Source organism: Ruditapes philippinarum, unplaced genomic scaffold (assembly GCF_026571515.1).
Source record: "Ruditapes philippinarum isolate M1 unplaced genomic scaffold, ASM2657151v2 ctg490_1_1_1_1, whole genome shotgun sequence".
Classification (NCBI taxonomy): domain Eukaryota; kingdom Metazoa; phylum Mollusca; class Bivalvia; order Venerida; family Veneridae; genus Ruditapes; species Ruditapes philippinarum.
This window is the reverse complement of record NW_026863657.1, coordinates 52,468-69,463: the sequence shown is the minus strand read 5'-3', so window position 1 is coordinate 69,463 and position 16,996 is coordinate 52,468. Positions and strand designations below refer to the sequence as shown.

Genomic DNA, 16,996 nt, shown 5'->3' with positions numbered 1-16,996 from the left:
CCCAACAGTTGTGCATAATTATTCAACTCAAATTAAAGATATGGATATGTCATAAGAATGCATTGGTCAATTTTGAATTTGGTCATGGTTTGATGATAGCTGACAGAGTTATCTCTCTTGAACTTTGAAAAATGGAAATTTTAAGTTTCCGTTCATTATCTCCCCAATGGTTGTACACATTCAACTCAAATGAGACATATAGATACATCTCAAGTGGCTACTGTTTTGATCAAATATCCTGGAAATTGGTCTGAAAGTTTGTTTTCATGATATCTAGGTCAAGTTTGAATATGGGTCACCTGAGGTTAAAAGTTGGGTCACACTGCTCAAATATGGATAATCCTTGTATGCACTCTAGTGGTCTTTGTCAGAATGCTTGTCTATTTAATTGTTTGGATGAGTTCGATGGGTCAGGTGAGCAATCTAGGGCCATGTTGACCCTATTGTTATCATTATTTTTAAGACCCTATTGGACATAAGTTTATGACTTTAATGGACTATCCTGCATTTATATATCTTATTGTTTTTAGTGGTAACATAGTAGTGTTCAGTGATAATCATGTTAAAGAAAAATATGTTCTTGTATGAGATCTATTGAAATTAGTTGAAATTTGATATATTTTTTTTGTTTGTTTAGTTTTGGGTTTAACGTCACATCGACACAGTATAGGTCATATCGCGACGTTTCAGCTTTACTGGTGGAGAAAAATTTTGATATATAGAGGATATTGAATGAGTGTAGTTAAATACTAAATTTATTGAACAAATTGAATAAAATCATATTATGCGAGCCTCTGGCGAGCATTATATTGTTTTTTTCAGCGAGTTCAATAAATTTAGTATTGAATCTACACAAATATAATATTCTATTTATCACATAATATAAAAAAGAACAATAAACTGTAAAAATGAGTAATTATTCAACGACGCGCCTATAGTGTAACGCTTACATTAGCGCACTTTAACGCTATGTTTCTATATAGCGCAAATGACGTCACGTCAAAGTGTTATTACACTAGTTTAATACCGTTTTTATTAAATGGTTTATAACACTCCTGCGCCGCGGTTTATGTGATAAGTTGTATTATGTACTACCAATCTATCATATCATTAAATGGATCATTGAATGGGCTGTCAAATATTGGAACAAATATTCCATAATCATTTTGTATTCAAAAACTTTTTTTGTTATAAGTTATTTGATATGTTGTATTGTGTACTTTTATTCCAACTGATGTATATATGCAAAGAAATCTGTCTTCCAATCTATCATTGAATTGGTTGTCATATATTGGAACATATATTCAATAATCATATTGTCTTTAGGTTTTAATGAATATTCTAATTTTTTTAGATGTAATCATTCTCTTGGGTTCAGAGCAATGAAATATCAATGTAAAAAACACAAACATGTATACTTTACAAAATTTTGAAATTAGAAAATTAATATCGAAAATTTAAATTGCAAATATTTAATTGTGACTGATGATAGATGTGAATATTTCAACAACTTCATTTTCTGTTTCAGATTGCAGATCCGAGTGTAAGTGTAAAGGTCAAAAGGCGGTGATTGCTTCTGTAGTAATTGGCATTGTAGGTGCAATAATTCTTCCCATTGTCGTTGGTGGAACTGTAAAAGGTAATTAAGTCTCTTTTCTGCTTATTTAATAGTAAGCATTGTGAGAAAACCTAAACATACCAACAAAAATTATTGTTTATTTGTAAGATCTTTTTGTCAAAATTCATAAAATATCAAACCTCTTTCAAAAATGTATATTAGAAAGATTAAACCCCACTGCAGCATTAATTAGCTATTTAGAACAAAACCTTTTGGAAATGGTTTTCTTTACTTTATTTTGCGTATTAAACTGCACTATTTCAAGAAGTGTCACTTAAAGAGGCAGTTCCAGTGGTCTACAAGAAGGACTGTCGGTGGTGCAACTAACATTTTTAGGATCGATGAATATCCATCGTCCGTCCACACTTGTTCGTTAACATTCTAGCGGTCACATTTTTGCCTCGATCATCATCAAACTTTGTCAGGATGCTTATCTTATCTAGTTAATAGCTCGGATGAGTTTGAACATGGGTCATCTCAGATGAAAAACTAGGTCACAGGAGCTAAAAATATAAAAACCTTGTCAACACTCTAGCGGTCACATTTTTAGCACAATTACCATCAAACTTGGTCAGGATGCTTATCTAGTTGATAGCTTGGATGAGTTCTAACATGGATTATCTCAGATAAAGAACTAGGTCACCGGAGCTAAAAACATAAAAATAGATAAATACAGAATCACTAAAGAAAGCCCAACACGGCAAAATTGAAAATGTTGCAGGCTCGGTTTGATTGAGCCTGTTCATGGACGGTACTGGAAAGTGCAAGTTACCGTCCACGCCCCCTAGCACCGGCTTAAGCAGAATTCAACATTTAAACATGAAATAGTAAAATTTTGAATTTAGAAACATCCGCAGATGTGTTCATACGGCGGTTATCATGGAACCTTCAATGTGACACTTCCGTGCCATTCAATGAAAAGCGGCGTAAGGTCCCCAAGTAATAAAAAGCGTGTGCCCTAAACGAGAAAACAATGGGCGGAACTAAAAAAAAAAGGGATCAGAGGTTATGAAGCCTGCGTATCACAGATAAGACGTCAAAAGACAAATTTAAAAAGCAGCCAACATATCCTATGGGTGATTCAACATTATTCAAGTAGGAATATTGGAACCACCCAACTAGAAAATGCCGAAAAGACGAAACTAAAAATGCCACAAGCACAACAATAATGTCGTGCTAAACGATCTTCAAGGATCAAAAATATAACATCATTGATTAACCTTGTTAACACTGTAGCGGTCACATTTGTGACTCAATCATCATCAAACTTGGTCAGGATGCTTATCAAATAAATAGCTTGAATGAATTCGAACATGGATTATTTCGGATGAAAAACTAGGTCACCGGAACTAATAGAAGCAATACCTTTTCAACACTGTAGCGGTCATATTTTTGCCTCAATCATCATCAAACTTTGTTAGGATGCTAGTCTAGGTGATAGCTCGAATAAGTTCTAACATGGGTCATCTCGGATAAAAAACTAGCTCAACGGAGCTAAAAATAGGAATACATTGTTAACACTCTAGCGGTCACATTTTTTTGCCACTTGGTCAAGATACTTGTCTAGGTGATAGCTCGGATGAGTTTGTACATTGGTCAACTCGGATGAAAAACTAGGTCACGGGAGCTAAAAATATAAAAACCTTGTTAACACTCTAGCGGTCACATTTTTGACTCAATCATCATAAACTTTGTCAGGATGGTCGTCTAGGTGATAGCTCGAATAAGTTTTAGCATGGGTCATCTCGGATGAAAAACTACGTCACCGGAGCTAAAAGTAGCAATACCTTGTTAACACTGTAGCGGTCACATTTTTGCCTCAATCATCATCAAAACTGGTAAGGATGCTTGTCTAGTGTGGCTCGGATGAGTTTGCACATGGGTCATCTCGGATGAAAAACTAGGTCACCAGAGCTAAAAATAGAAAAACCTTGTTAATACTCTAGTGGTCACATTTGTGACAAAATCATCATCAAACTTTGTCAGGACGCTTGTCTAGGTGATAGCTCAAATGAGTTCGAACATGGGTCATCTCGGATAAAAAAACTAGGTCACAGGAGCTAAAAATAGAAATTGAAAAACACTCTAGTTGCTACTGTTTTGATCCAAATATCCTTTTAATTAGACTGAAAGTTTGTTTTGATGATTTCTAGGTCAAGGACCAATATTGGTTACCTGGGGTCAAAAACTAGGTCACACTGCCCAAATATGACAAAACCTTGTTAACAATCTAGTGGTTACATTTTTGACTCAATTATCATCATACTTGATTATGATGCTTGTCTAAGTCATTGCTAGGTCTGAAAGTTTGTTTTGATGATTTCTAGGTCAAGAACCAATATTGGTTACCTGGGGTCAAAAACAAGGTCACACTGCCCAAATATGACAAAACCTTGTTTTTACTCACCTGTCATGGGTCAGGTGAGCGATCTAGGACCATCATGGCCCTCTTGTTTGTAACAAAGTACCCATTCGGGAAGCATCACACGTCTTCGACGGCACACGTCTTCGAAGGCCTATTGTATTTGAAATGTTTCACTGTGAACCAGCTTCTCTGAAACTATTGCTCACCAGAGCACAAAGTGCTCAAAGTCAGCTAGTGTGATCATCATGTATGCCTATACATCTCCTTCATTTGCTAAGAGTTATGAATTTGCAAGAATTAGCCTTGGATGGTCCTCGATGAAAAGTTCAAGTAATCATCAATATTTATGTCTTCCAAAATTTTTAAAGACATATTGTTTTTGGCTTTGTAGTCCGTCTGTCTATCAATCCGTCCAGTTGTCTATCCACATTACCTAATAGGGATAAATATAGGGAGCCATCTAACTGTAAAAAGAACAATAGAGTCATTCCGTAATAATAGTGTAAGGGGCCATTGGCCATCCATTAAACAAAGGAATAAAACAAAAATAAATTGGCCCGGAGGTCCGTCATTATTGAGCTTGTCTGACTTTCACAGGTCAAAACTTTACAAGAGTGATAAGTACCATCCTTAGTTGTGCACATGGCCTGCACTTTTTGATTTGCTGCACAAAATAGCTACCAGGGCTAGAAATAGAATAATCTTTTTTGGCTTTTACATGTCATATATGGATGGCAACGAGTTATTGGTAAAGCGAGTACTCGATAAAACATCCAAATATTGGTTAACAAAAATGATATTCAGTTACTCGGAAAAATGTATAATTTCTATTTTTTGCGATTAAGAAATATTATTTGATATTTGATTTCTCTGAAAAAAAAAATTTCTATATTTTTGTGATTAAGAAAAATATTATTGCATTCAATAAGTTCTGAAATTTGGAGATGTACATGTATCATCATAAATACCTGTTATATGCTATCGAAACATCCTTGCAGAGGTGCAAAAATGATATCATGAATTTGAGGCGATCAATCGTTTGACACGCCCAAAGATTTGAACACCTGTATCACTTATGTAATTCGGCCTCTTATGATATTAAATTACCTTAAAATTGTGCATTAATTAAAACGAAGTGTAGCGGGGTGTATAAAGAAGTCGGCTTGTTGGTCCATCCACATCATGGTTTCCGGACGATAACTAGAGTTTGGAATGAGGTATTGCAATCATATGGTATAGAGCAACCTTATGCGGAGACCCCGGTTGGTATTGCATTTGGACCCCCTGGGGTCAAGGGCACCGTGACTAAAAATAGAAAATTGGTGTTCGGACGATAACACATACACACGAGTTATTTCATTATATTTCTTTAATGAATTTATTTTTACTTGTACGTGCAGATTTAGCATTGATAAAAAGTTTGCACTGAAAGTTCAGATCCATACTTAAATATCTTTTGAATTTGTGCTTCATGTAAAACTTCCTTTGGAGGGTAGAAGTTGGTATCTCTGTTACAAATTCTTGTTATAAGATAATTTGTTGTAACTACACAAACATTGTTCGAAATATGATATAATTGTATAGTACTTTATAAAGGTTTAAAAAAATATTTTCTGAACTATGAAAGCTGATATGATATGATTGTAAAATTAAACATTTCAGAGTTTTTTGGTAGGAAGCTTGCACTGGTTGTTGATTCCATAGGTATTGTCTTCGGTGTAGCAGGCTCTGTATTAGGCATAGTTGTGCAAGCTATAGGTAAGATCAAATGCATAATTATAATATACAAGAACTGTAGACCTTCTTTGTGCCAAACTTTGATTAGTCAATTTTATTTATGCTTCCATGTTAAGTGAAAGTCTTATTCTATTTGCTCTACATATTCTTTATTAAAACCTGTATAATATGAGTCAAATTTAATGTGTTGAATTTTCTGATGTTTAAATTTTAAATATGTCCATGAGGAATAATTATAAATATTTTACCATAAATAAGTTTTACCTTGGATCTGAATATGTTTGTAACACCTTTTCTATAGTACTGCGATAATGATTGCTGTTTAACAAACCTTAACATGTATGACAGGTGTTAGTTAAACAGCTGTTTAGTTAAAAAGCCGTTTGTTCTAACAGCCTTTGTAAGCATTCCTATGTGTGTGAATATTCTTTGCCATTATTATAGCCTAGACAAACAAAGTTTTAGGGGGTATACTGGAGTCAGCTGGTGGTCAGTTGGTATGTAAATTGCAAATTTCTTGTTGGGGACATAACTAAAAATGTACAAGAGATCTTAAAATGGTGAAGGTAGATATGAATGAGTAGAAAATGTGGTGCATTGGAACCATAACTCTCCCTTCCCCAATTTTGAAGTTATTTCCCTTGGTTCATTTTTACACTTTGAACTTTGTCCAGGACATAACTTGAGAACTATTATAGGTATCAACTGAAAAATGTGTAGGTAGAGAGATTTTAATGAGTAGGAGTGCAGTACAAAAGAACTGTATCCCTCTTTTCCCATGTTTTGACGAAATTACCCTTTGTTCATTTTTATGCCCATCTAGTTTTGCTACTGTCACAAAGTCTTCATTTTTCACTTATATATTAGTCATATGTAATAGATGACCCATATTGCTTTCTGGGTCCCTAACTCAAATGTCAAGGTCACACTAACATTTTGAAGTTTGAGTTTATCACAATTAGTGTTATAGGTTCATACAATCGTTTCTGGACTGTAACTTTGTCATGCATTAAAGGATTTAAAAATAACTTAGCATAAATGTCAACCACATCAAGACAACATGTTGAGTCCAAGACTCCTGTCCCTACCTTCAAGGTCAAGGTCACACTTCTAGTTTGAAGGCACTTATTCTTACATTCATTCACATTCATTACCGGCCTGGGGGCGTCCGTGGCCGAGTTAAGGTCGTTGACTTCAAACCACTTGCCCCTCACCTCTGTCGGTTCGAATCCTGACAGGGACTTTTGATTCTTTCATGTGAGGAAGCTATCCAGCTAGCTTACGGAACGTCGGTGGTTCTACTCAGGTACCCGTTCGTGCCTGAGGTCTTCCTCCACCAATAAAGCTGGATCGTCGCGATATGACCTGTACTCTGTCGATGTGATGTAAAACCCAAAACAAACAAACAAACAAATATCCGGACTGTAACTTTGTCATGCATGGAAGGATTTTGAAACTACTTGGCAAAAAGGTATACTACATCAAGGCGATGTGTCGTGGCTAAGGCTTTGTTCGTCTGTGCGTCTTCATACAATAATTATGTCCAGACTGTAACTTTGTCCTGCATTGAGAGATTTTGGGATATATTGGCACAAATGTTTATCACATGACAATGTTGTGTCGCGTCAAAGAACCATGTCCTTTTCCAAAGGTTAAGGTCACACTTATATTTTGAAGGTTCACGCTATCACAAATAAGGATTATATGTACACACATTCGTGTCCAGAATGTAACTTTGTCATGCATTGAAGAATTTTAAAATAGCTTGGCACGTGCTGTGTGTAAGACTCAAGGGCAGGGGCACACTAATAGTTTAAAGGTTATGATGCTCATAAGAACAGTTTGAAGGTACACATTAGTTTCAAAATTGTTAAATTGTCATGCATAATTAAATATTTCAAAATAACTTGGCATTAATTCTACCACATTTATATGATGTGTTGCATCCAAACCCTTGCACCAAAGTGTTAAGTTTGCTATTAATAGCACTTCACTTCACTAGAACAATATTAAGCAATTAGTTACTTTGCTTCTCTTTTCTTTTCATAATACCTGCATGCTTATGGAACTTTTTGGGGGCATTTTTCACTTGAGTGACAGCCCTTGTTTATTAGCTCACATGTCACAAAGTGACATGGTGAGCTGTTGTGATCGCTTTTCGTCCGACGTCCCGCTGTCTGTCGTCCGGTCAATATATTTTAATTCAAACGACATCCTTTCAAAAACCGCTTAGCCAATTTCATCCAAACTTCACAGGAATGTTCCTTTAGTAGTCAACTTTAAAATTGATCAAAGAATTTAATTCCAAGCAGAACTCTCAACCATAGAAAAAACTCAAAATAGAAAACCATAAGAGCTAGAGCTTAAATATTTGGCATGAAGAGTCATTTATTCAGTTTTTTTTTCAAATTTGTTCAAATAAATGCCCTGGGGTCAAAATTGTAGGCATTGCCATTTTTTCTGTCACGATACATATCACGATCCTTGCATTTCCAAACGATGCGATTCACGATATGCATTGAATACTTTGATAAAATGCGATGCATATTGCGATACGTATGTTTCGATGCAATATGTATCACAATACTGACTTTCAGACTTTATCTATATAAAAATACTTGGTCAATTGTTCACAGAATATTTATGAATGTAATATAAAACTATTACAATAACAAAACAATAAACTTTTCAACTTGTTATTACAACCTATTTTCAAGTTTTGATCTTTTATCAAATTACATTACTTTTTACTTAAGGATTTTTACTTTTTACTTAAGGATTAAAGGTATTTTTCATTATACCATAACTCTTAGTGTATTGCGATACTTTCCCGCTATAACGATGCATTGGGTGGTGAAATATGCCTTGCATCCTGATATATTGGAATTTATAAATTCATTACGATGCGTACATTGAGGACAGGGCAGATCGCGATTGATCGATGAATCGTTACACCTCTACAAAATCGGTCCCGCCCGGGGGGTGGTCATTGATTTTCCTTATTTGTATAAAGTAAAAACTTAAAAAATCTTCTATGAAATAAATCCAAATAGCTAGAGCTAAGCTATTAAGCATTAAACATCTTTTAGTGGTTGTCTACCAAGTTTGTTCAATTAAAAGCCCTGGGGACAAAATTGGCCCTGCCCAGAGGGGGGGGGGGGGGGGTCATTCTCTATGTATGTATAGCAAAAACTTAAAAAATCTTCTTTTCAAAACCTTTAGAGCTAGAGCTAAGATATTTAGCATAAGTCATATTCTAAAGGGTGTCTTACATTTTTGTTCAAATAAGAGCTCTTGGCTTAAATTGGCCACGCCCCAGGGATCATTGATTTTCTTTATATGTATTTGGTAAAACTTTAAAAAAATCTTCTGTTAAAAAATCCAAAGAGCTAGAGTTTTGATATTAAGCATAAATTATCTTCTAGTGAGTGATTACCAAGTTTGTTCAAATAAAAGCCCTGTGGACAAAATTGGCCCCGCCCAGAGGGGGCGGTCATTATTTTCCCCTATTTTTGTTTAGTGAAAACTTAAAAAATCTTCTTAGAGCTAGAGCTTAGATATTTATCATGAAACATCTTGAAATAGGTGTCTACAAGTTTGTTCAAATAAAGCCCCTGAGTTAAAATTGGCCCTGCCCGGGGTCCTATATACAGGTGAGGGATTTCAGGGCCATCATGGCCTTCTTGTTTTACAAATTGATTGGTTATAACAAGTAGACCCTCTTGATTATATTGAGGTCTTTAGGTCAAACGTCAAGGTCATAGGAACCTAAGATCTGTCTGTCTGTCCGTCCGTACGTAGACCATATGGTTTGGACTGATCATCCTAAAAAAATATTTATCACTAAAGTCTTTATACATTCTAACTTGTCCTTGCAACCATGTGTATTATGCGACTTTTGTCTGATGCGACAACTTAATATTTTCCCCGATCATTGTCTCACTATATCTTTAATGTATTTGCTCAACCTGCAACAGCTAATTAGTCAGCTTATTGAGATTAATCTTTCATCAAGCAACCACTTTCACCTGTCAAGTGTTTGTGTTTTTGCAGAACGCCGCCTCATGATGTCATGTCTTCTGTCAATAACCATCAAACATATATATAAATGTGTAAAAAAACCTCTTTTTTCAAAACTGTTTTTTCAGGGTTCGTACAGTCTTTAAAAGTGCTTAAATTTGAGTCTCTGTCTTAAAAAGTGCATAAAAATGTAAAATAGTGCTTAAAAGTCCTTGAAATTACTGTGAAAAGTGCTTAAAAAGTGCTGAAAATATGCTTGAAATTGATTGAATGACATAGTGTCGATAAAAATCAATAGTTCACAAAATAAAAAAAAAGATCCAATTTAGTATCAAAATCAATGAATTGTTTAACTTTGCTCAAGGTAAGGCCACATTTAAAAAAAGTAAGTCTTTGTTTGCTGTCTCCTGACCCTACCTTTTTGAGTTGGGTAGGTAGGTAGATGGGTATTTTTATGTCCCCGCCTTTTCGAAGAAAAAAGGGGGATATAGAAATAGGCTCCGTCTGTCTGTCCGTACGAATCCATTGGTTCTTGTGGACGTAGAGAACAATGGGTAACAGTAAATTCTCTTTGACCCTATTCATTCCGTTTTTACTAGTGTGTCTTTTTAAGCCTTGTGTGACTAAAAATGGCCAAAATATCAAAGGAAAAGTCACCTAAATACCATTTAGTGAGTACGTCCGTCCGTCTGTCCGTCCGTCAGTCTGTCTGTCTCACTTTCGTGTCCGGTCCATAACTTTATCATTTATTAAAGGAATCTGAAAGAACTTGGCACAAATGTTTGTTATAATAAGACGATGTGTCATGCGCAACAATCAGACTCCTACCTCCAGGGTCAAGGTTGCACTTGCTCATTCAAGGTCAACATTGTCTATTTGAGGGTAAAGGTCGAGTCCGGTTCATATTTTTTTTTATCTTTCAAGGGATTTCGTAAAGACTTGCCACAATTGCTCACAATAATGATACAATGTGTCATGCGCAACATTTGGTCACCTACCTCCAAGGTCAAGGTCACACTTGGAGGTCAAAGATTAACATACCGTATAAGTACTTTTTTCTGCAGGAACTTTATTTCTGCTATTTCTGTGGTTCTTAAAGACATCGCAGATTTAAAAACCGCAGAAAATTAAGCCTTTCACTATGTCTATGTCGGAATATGTCAACTACCGGTATTGTATAATTACATTACCATGTACAATTTTCGGTTTTGTAGATGGGATGTTTTCTTTATGTATCCGTTATGAATCACAGGTGCTCGTCCAGTCTTGGTGCGCATATAAAAAATGAAGTTTAAAAAAAAATAATGAAAAAAAAAAATTGAAAAAAAAAAAAAAAAAATTGAAAAAAAAAAAACCAACATCAAAATAACTATTTTGGTTTGAGTGTAAGAAAAAAAAAATTGAAAATTTTTTTTTCCCTATATACCATTACTATGAAAAGGTCACCTAGTCGCCGTAACGCTATGGAGCTTTACTAGGACACGCTGTGGAACAACCAAAATGTCGAGTTCTGTAACAATACAAGCTATTTTGCTACTCTTTACACATCGTGCATTTAGAAAATTGTTAACATTCTTCATCTACCTTACATACAATCTTAAATAACTTACATTTTAACTCGGACACTCCAATTTGTTAAAATCTTGCAAAATTCCGTTCATGGTCGGCCATTTTGTCAAAAACGAAAGTACAAAACATACATCGTACTGTTCCGCTCTCCTGGTTTCCTACAACTTCGTGCGAGGAACAGTAGACAACGGTAACCATCAATTTATTGGTTACTGTTGTCTATTGTTCAGCGAACGTAGTCGTAGGGGACCAGAACAACGAAACAGTACGGTGTATGTTTTGTACTTTCGATTTCGACAAAATGGCCGACTATCACTGTTGTTTTGCAAAATTTTAACAAATTAGAGTGTCCGAGTTAAAATGTAAGTTATTTAAGATTGTATGTAAGGTACAATAAGAATGTTAACAATTTTCTAAATGCACAATGTGTAAAGAGTAGCAAAATAGCTTTTATTGTTACAGAACTCGATATTGTGGTTGTTCCACAGCGTGTCCTAGTAAAGCTCCGTAGCGTTACGGCGACTAAGTGACCTTTTTCATAGTAATGGTATATAGGAAAAAAAAATTTTTCTTACACTCAACCCAAAATAGTTATTTTGATGTTTTTTTTTTCAATTTTTTTTTTTTTTCCAAATTTTTTTTTTTTTTTCAATTTTTGTTTTAAACTTCATTTATTTTATATGGGCACCAAGACTGGACGAGCACCTGTGTTATGAATAAAATATTAGAAAAAAAGTTACTTTTCGTTTTTTTTTTGTTTAAAAGAATATCATGTTTGTATGATTTTTGCTCACCCTATTCTTGATTTTTTTGTAAAATAAAACTATTATAGTTTGACGGGTGCAATAAACATACCCTTTTGTATTTGTACAATTTCTTGTGTCTACATGCGATTTTACCATTGTTTATTTTTCACACTTCATATTTATACACATGCAGTATTAAAATTAATTGTTGTCATTGCACGTTGTTAATCTTTGTTTATAAATGTTTATATACCGATACATGATGATTACGATGAAAACACATTAGAAGTTGTTTGCATGTTTACCGGAAGTAATGTACATGTTACATCAACAAATCTTGATATGTTGTCTGTTTGTATCGGTTAATTTTGTAAAAATATCTAAACTGTAGAAATAAAAAACATCAAGACGAGAATGATTACACCGCAGAAATAAGATACGCAGAAATTTAAAACCCCTTATTTTAACAAAAATCGCAGAATATTAAGCCCGCAGAAATTAGTACTTATACGGTAGTCTGTTATAGGATATAAATATAATTATATTAATTTTATATTTTCATGATACAATTTTTGATAGACTAAGCAAGAAATGATTTAAAGTTTCATAAGAATGCAAGCTTAAAGAAGGCTGAGGTTTCAACATTTTCCCCCCAAAATTTATCAATATATCATTGGGCACAAATATCTGGTCATCCGATCGTATTTCCGTGGCTTTAAATTTATGCTTCGAGTGAATACACATTTGTTTCTTTGCATTCAGTTCACGGGACAAATAGCCTTACAGTTTGAGCCACCAACTGTTGACAAGATAAAATACTCTTCTTCTAACATCGCGAAAACTGTTAACCTGTACACAATTGACATTTACCCGACGGCATTTGATTGTCGATACATATATGTGAAGAATAACATGCGGGAACCAGAATACTACTCGTCGTTATTGAACAGGTATCGGTAAAAATATGGGGCGCTAGAAACCAAAAAAAATATGGTCGGCGAGAGCAAATAATTTTTTTCGGAACGCAGCGTTTTTCAAGTTGGGTCGAGAGACAGCAAACAAAGCTTTTTTAATTTTGGCATAACAGTAAGTAGACAAATTGCAATTATTTTGAAATAATTTGTATTTCACGCACCCTTTCTTGTTCTTCTATAAAAACCTTAATTTGGCCAGAAATTGTGTATAATACAAGAAAAAATGATGCATAAGCTATCCTTCTTAGGTTTGAATATTGTGTCGATATATATGTGCAACAAATGTGCTTAAACTTAAATACATGTAGTGCTTAAAAAACCCTTGAATTTTGGCATTGGATATCTGTATAAACCCTGTTAATGTATGCAAATGAAGGTAAGTATACGCATGATAAGTATTATCAAATAATATCGGTGGAACAATGCTACGCCCACCCCGTATTCCCATTTGTAGCTCGAATATTCGAAGAATATGGTGAGCTGTTGTAGTCGTGTCGGCATTTGCGTCCGTTTAAGTTTTTTTGTAAAATCAAATATCTCAATTATTGCTTGTGATATTCAATTGAAACTTACAATACTTATTTATAGAAACAATGTTCATCCGATTGGAAAGTTGGATATTTCTGGCTACAATATGTACAGAATTATGCCCCTTTTTAACTAAGAAATTGTGCATCAGTTTGCAAAGTTGCATAACTTTGCCTGCAATATTTGCAGAATTATTGCCCCTTTAAAACATTGGTTAAAGGTTGATTTTGGTTTAAGGTTAAAGGTCTTCAAAGATATTTACTTGAAACTTTACACATGTACTTAGGGTCATAATTGAAGGTCACATCTCAAGATTCATTACTCTGCCATGTATTTTGACTGAATTATGCTCCCTTTTGTACTAAAAAAATCTCCTTTTTATACCCCCGAAGGGTGGCATATTAAAATCGAACCGTCCCTCAGTCCGTCCCAATTTATACATATAGATAATGATGGTCGTGTCGCTCCAAAGGATTTTAATTTTACTTTCATATATGAAATAACCATAGATATACGGTGTGTCGCAAACAAGACTCAGGTTCCTACGCTTAAGGTCAAGGTCAATGTGGGGGTTCAAACTTTGTCATTTTTAGCTCGACTATTTGCAGAATAATCGAGCTAATGCAGTCACCCATTTGTCGGCGTCGGTTTCGGCGTCCCTTCATAGTTTTGCAAGTAAGCTGGTATCTCCGTAACTACTGATTGAAATTTCACACATTTGTTCTCTGTGATTATCTAACATTATTGGCACAAGTCCCATAACTCTGATTTGCCTTTTTGCATAACAATGCTACGTTTTCGATATAGAAATTCTTGGTTAAGTTTGTGCGTGTAAGCTGGTATCTCCATAACTACTGACATTTAATTTTTATTAAATTCAGACAATAAATCATAAAAATTAAAATAATAATATTTTTTTATTTTATTATTACAGACCTGTTTACTTCTACGGATTGTCCGTATTTTCTACGTTTTTGACCAGCAAATAACTCACCACGGATTTATCCTGATTTTCCTATGGATCTGAAAAAAGTTAATTTTTCGATCTTTGTGGTATTTAAGTACATATGGGTTCCGCTATCATCAATGTAATATAAACGCTTATGATAATGATAAAGCCATATTTATCAAGCGTCTCGTCTTGTGGTTAGTCCTTGCACATTGTAATTTTACAATTCCATTATGTCGAAAAGAAGGGCTGGAAAAAATAATGATGAGCTATCTACTCCTCCAACAAGAACAAGTTACATGTGTAGAGATTATGATGTCTGAGTTTATATGCCATATGAATTTGTCTTTGTCAACATCTGATACAATGTGAAAACTTATAAAAAGGATGTAGCCAGATTCCTAAATAACAGCAGGTTGGAAAAAGTTATTAAGTTATTGTATTTTAGACTTTCCCATTGCCTGAATTTTTGATGAACCATAAAACTACTGACAGACACCCCAACACTACTGACAAATCACTCCTAAACTACTGATAAGGTCAAAAAGAGGTAAACAGGTCTACTGAAGGGAATGGATTGAAATTTCACACACTTGTTCTCTGTGATTATCTTACATGATTGGCACTAGTCCCATAACTCTAATTTGCTTTTTTGCATAATTATGCCCCTTTTTCGACTAAGAAATTCTTGTTTAAGTTTTTTTGCGTGTAAACAAGTATCTCCATAACTACAGAAGAGAATGGATTGAAACTTCGCACACTTGTTCAATGTGATAATCTTAATGATTGGCACAAGTCCCGTAACTCTGATTTGTTTATTTTCATAATTATGCACCTTTTTCGGCTTAGAAATTCTATGTAAAATTTTTGCTTGTAAGCTGGTATCTCCATAACTTTTGAAGGGAGTGTACCTTTTTCTGGAACAATTTTATGCATTCATGATAAAAAGCTGTGATTAACTTGATAAAATATCTTAATAATAAGCCTTTGTACCTTTTTGGACAATTTTATGTATTCATAAAGGTAAGCATTATTATACTCATTGAAACACACTTGTGACAACTTTTCGAATAGTTGAGCGTCATTGTCCTCCGAAAGTTCTTGTTTATGTTATATAAATATAGAAAGTGGTGGTCATGTCCGCTCTGAAACTTCAGTATACATGGAACGATTGTAATTTTTCTTTCACACATGAAATATGCATAGATATATTGTGTGTCGCAAATAAAACTCGGGTTTCTACCACTAAGGTCAAGGTCACTGTGAGGGTTCAAACTTTGTCATTTTTTATTTTATACAAATGTAGAAGGTGGTGGTTATGTCCCCTCTGAAACTTCAGTATGCATGGAAGGGTTGTATTTTTTCTTTCACATATGAAATAACCATAGGTTGGAACTTTTTCAATTTGTACTACCACAATTAACATGTAATAGGTGTTTTACCAGAATCCTTCGGGGGAATTTGTCACGTTCTGTGATAGCTCCTATTTTGGTAAAGTTTAACATGCAAGTTTTGCACATCTTTGAAACTATGAAATATACGTACAAACTTGAAACTTCATATGTATATTTGTGGTCATATAATGATCATATAGCTCGACTTTTTTTTAAAAAAAAGGAGAGGTATTGTTAAAGTCCTTGCGGCGTTGCCGTCCGGTAACTTGTACCTGGATCATTACGTTTTTTAGTTCTTGGTGTATTGTATTCATAACAACATCCGTTGGGATAAGACCTTTCAGTAGACCACAATAACCTTGACCTTCATCCATAAATGACCTTGACCTTCAAGGTCAAAAGTCCAACTTTTGCTTGTCCTTGCTATTATTGGATGTTACTTTGTCATTTTTGGATAAAAATTGTCTTCAAACTGGAACATAATAATCTTCAAGGATATCCCTTAAAAATAACCAGACAGACATTGAACTTCACTCATAAATGACCTTGACTTTGAAGGTCAAATTATTGTAATTTTCATTTTTTTGGCTGTAAATTTGCTATAATTATATGGATCAAAATCATATTATAACAGAACATTCATAACGACACGACCTTCATGTTTATTAAACTCAAATTGACTTGGGCTCTTTAATGACCTTGACTTTGAAGGTTAAACTACTGCATTTTCACGCATAATAAATGCGTATATCAATAAATGCGTATATGTATATATATATATGTATATATGTATATATATAAATGCGTGTATATATATATATATATACAATATATATATACTTAACTTATGTGACAAGACACCGATTTGTTTAAACATTTTTTGTTTGCTTTTAGAAAAGAAAAAATTCAAGCGTTGCCCCTGCACCGCGGTGGCTCTTGTTTACTTAGTCTCTTGGTTAATGTTTACATGTAAGTTTTACATATCTCAATAACTATCTTACTATCGGAGATAGTTGATTTGAACCTTCACATATGCATGTCAGTGAGCAAGTTCCATAACTCTATCTTGCATTTATCTCCCCTTTTCTACATAGTC

General features: G+C 34.3%; 1 protein-coding gene across 1 annotated transcript in view; it reads left to right on the top strand.

Moving 5' to 3' along the window:
• The window catches only part of LOC132722852 (uncharacterized), a 43,306-nt gene that overhangs the window by 8,074 nt on the left and 18,236 nt on the right, over positions 1 to 16,996 (top strand). Inside the window, exons 3-4 of the mRNA XM_060707438.1 lie at positions 1,529 to 1,639; positions 5,646 to 5,741. Of these exons, the coding sequence (XP_060563421.1) occupies positions 1,529 to 1,639; positions 5,646 to 5,741 (207 nt within the window). The remainder of the gene's footprint in view (positions 1 to 1,528; positions 1,640 to 5,645; positions 5,742 to 16,996) is intronic.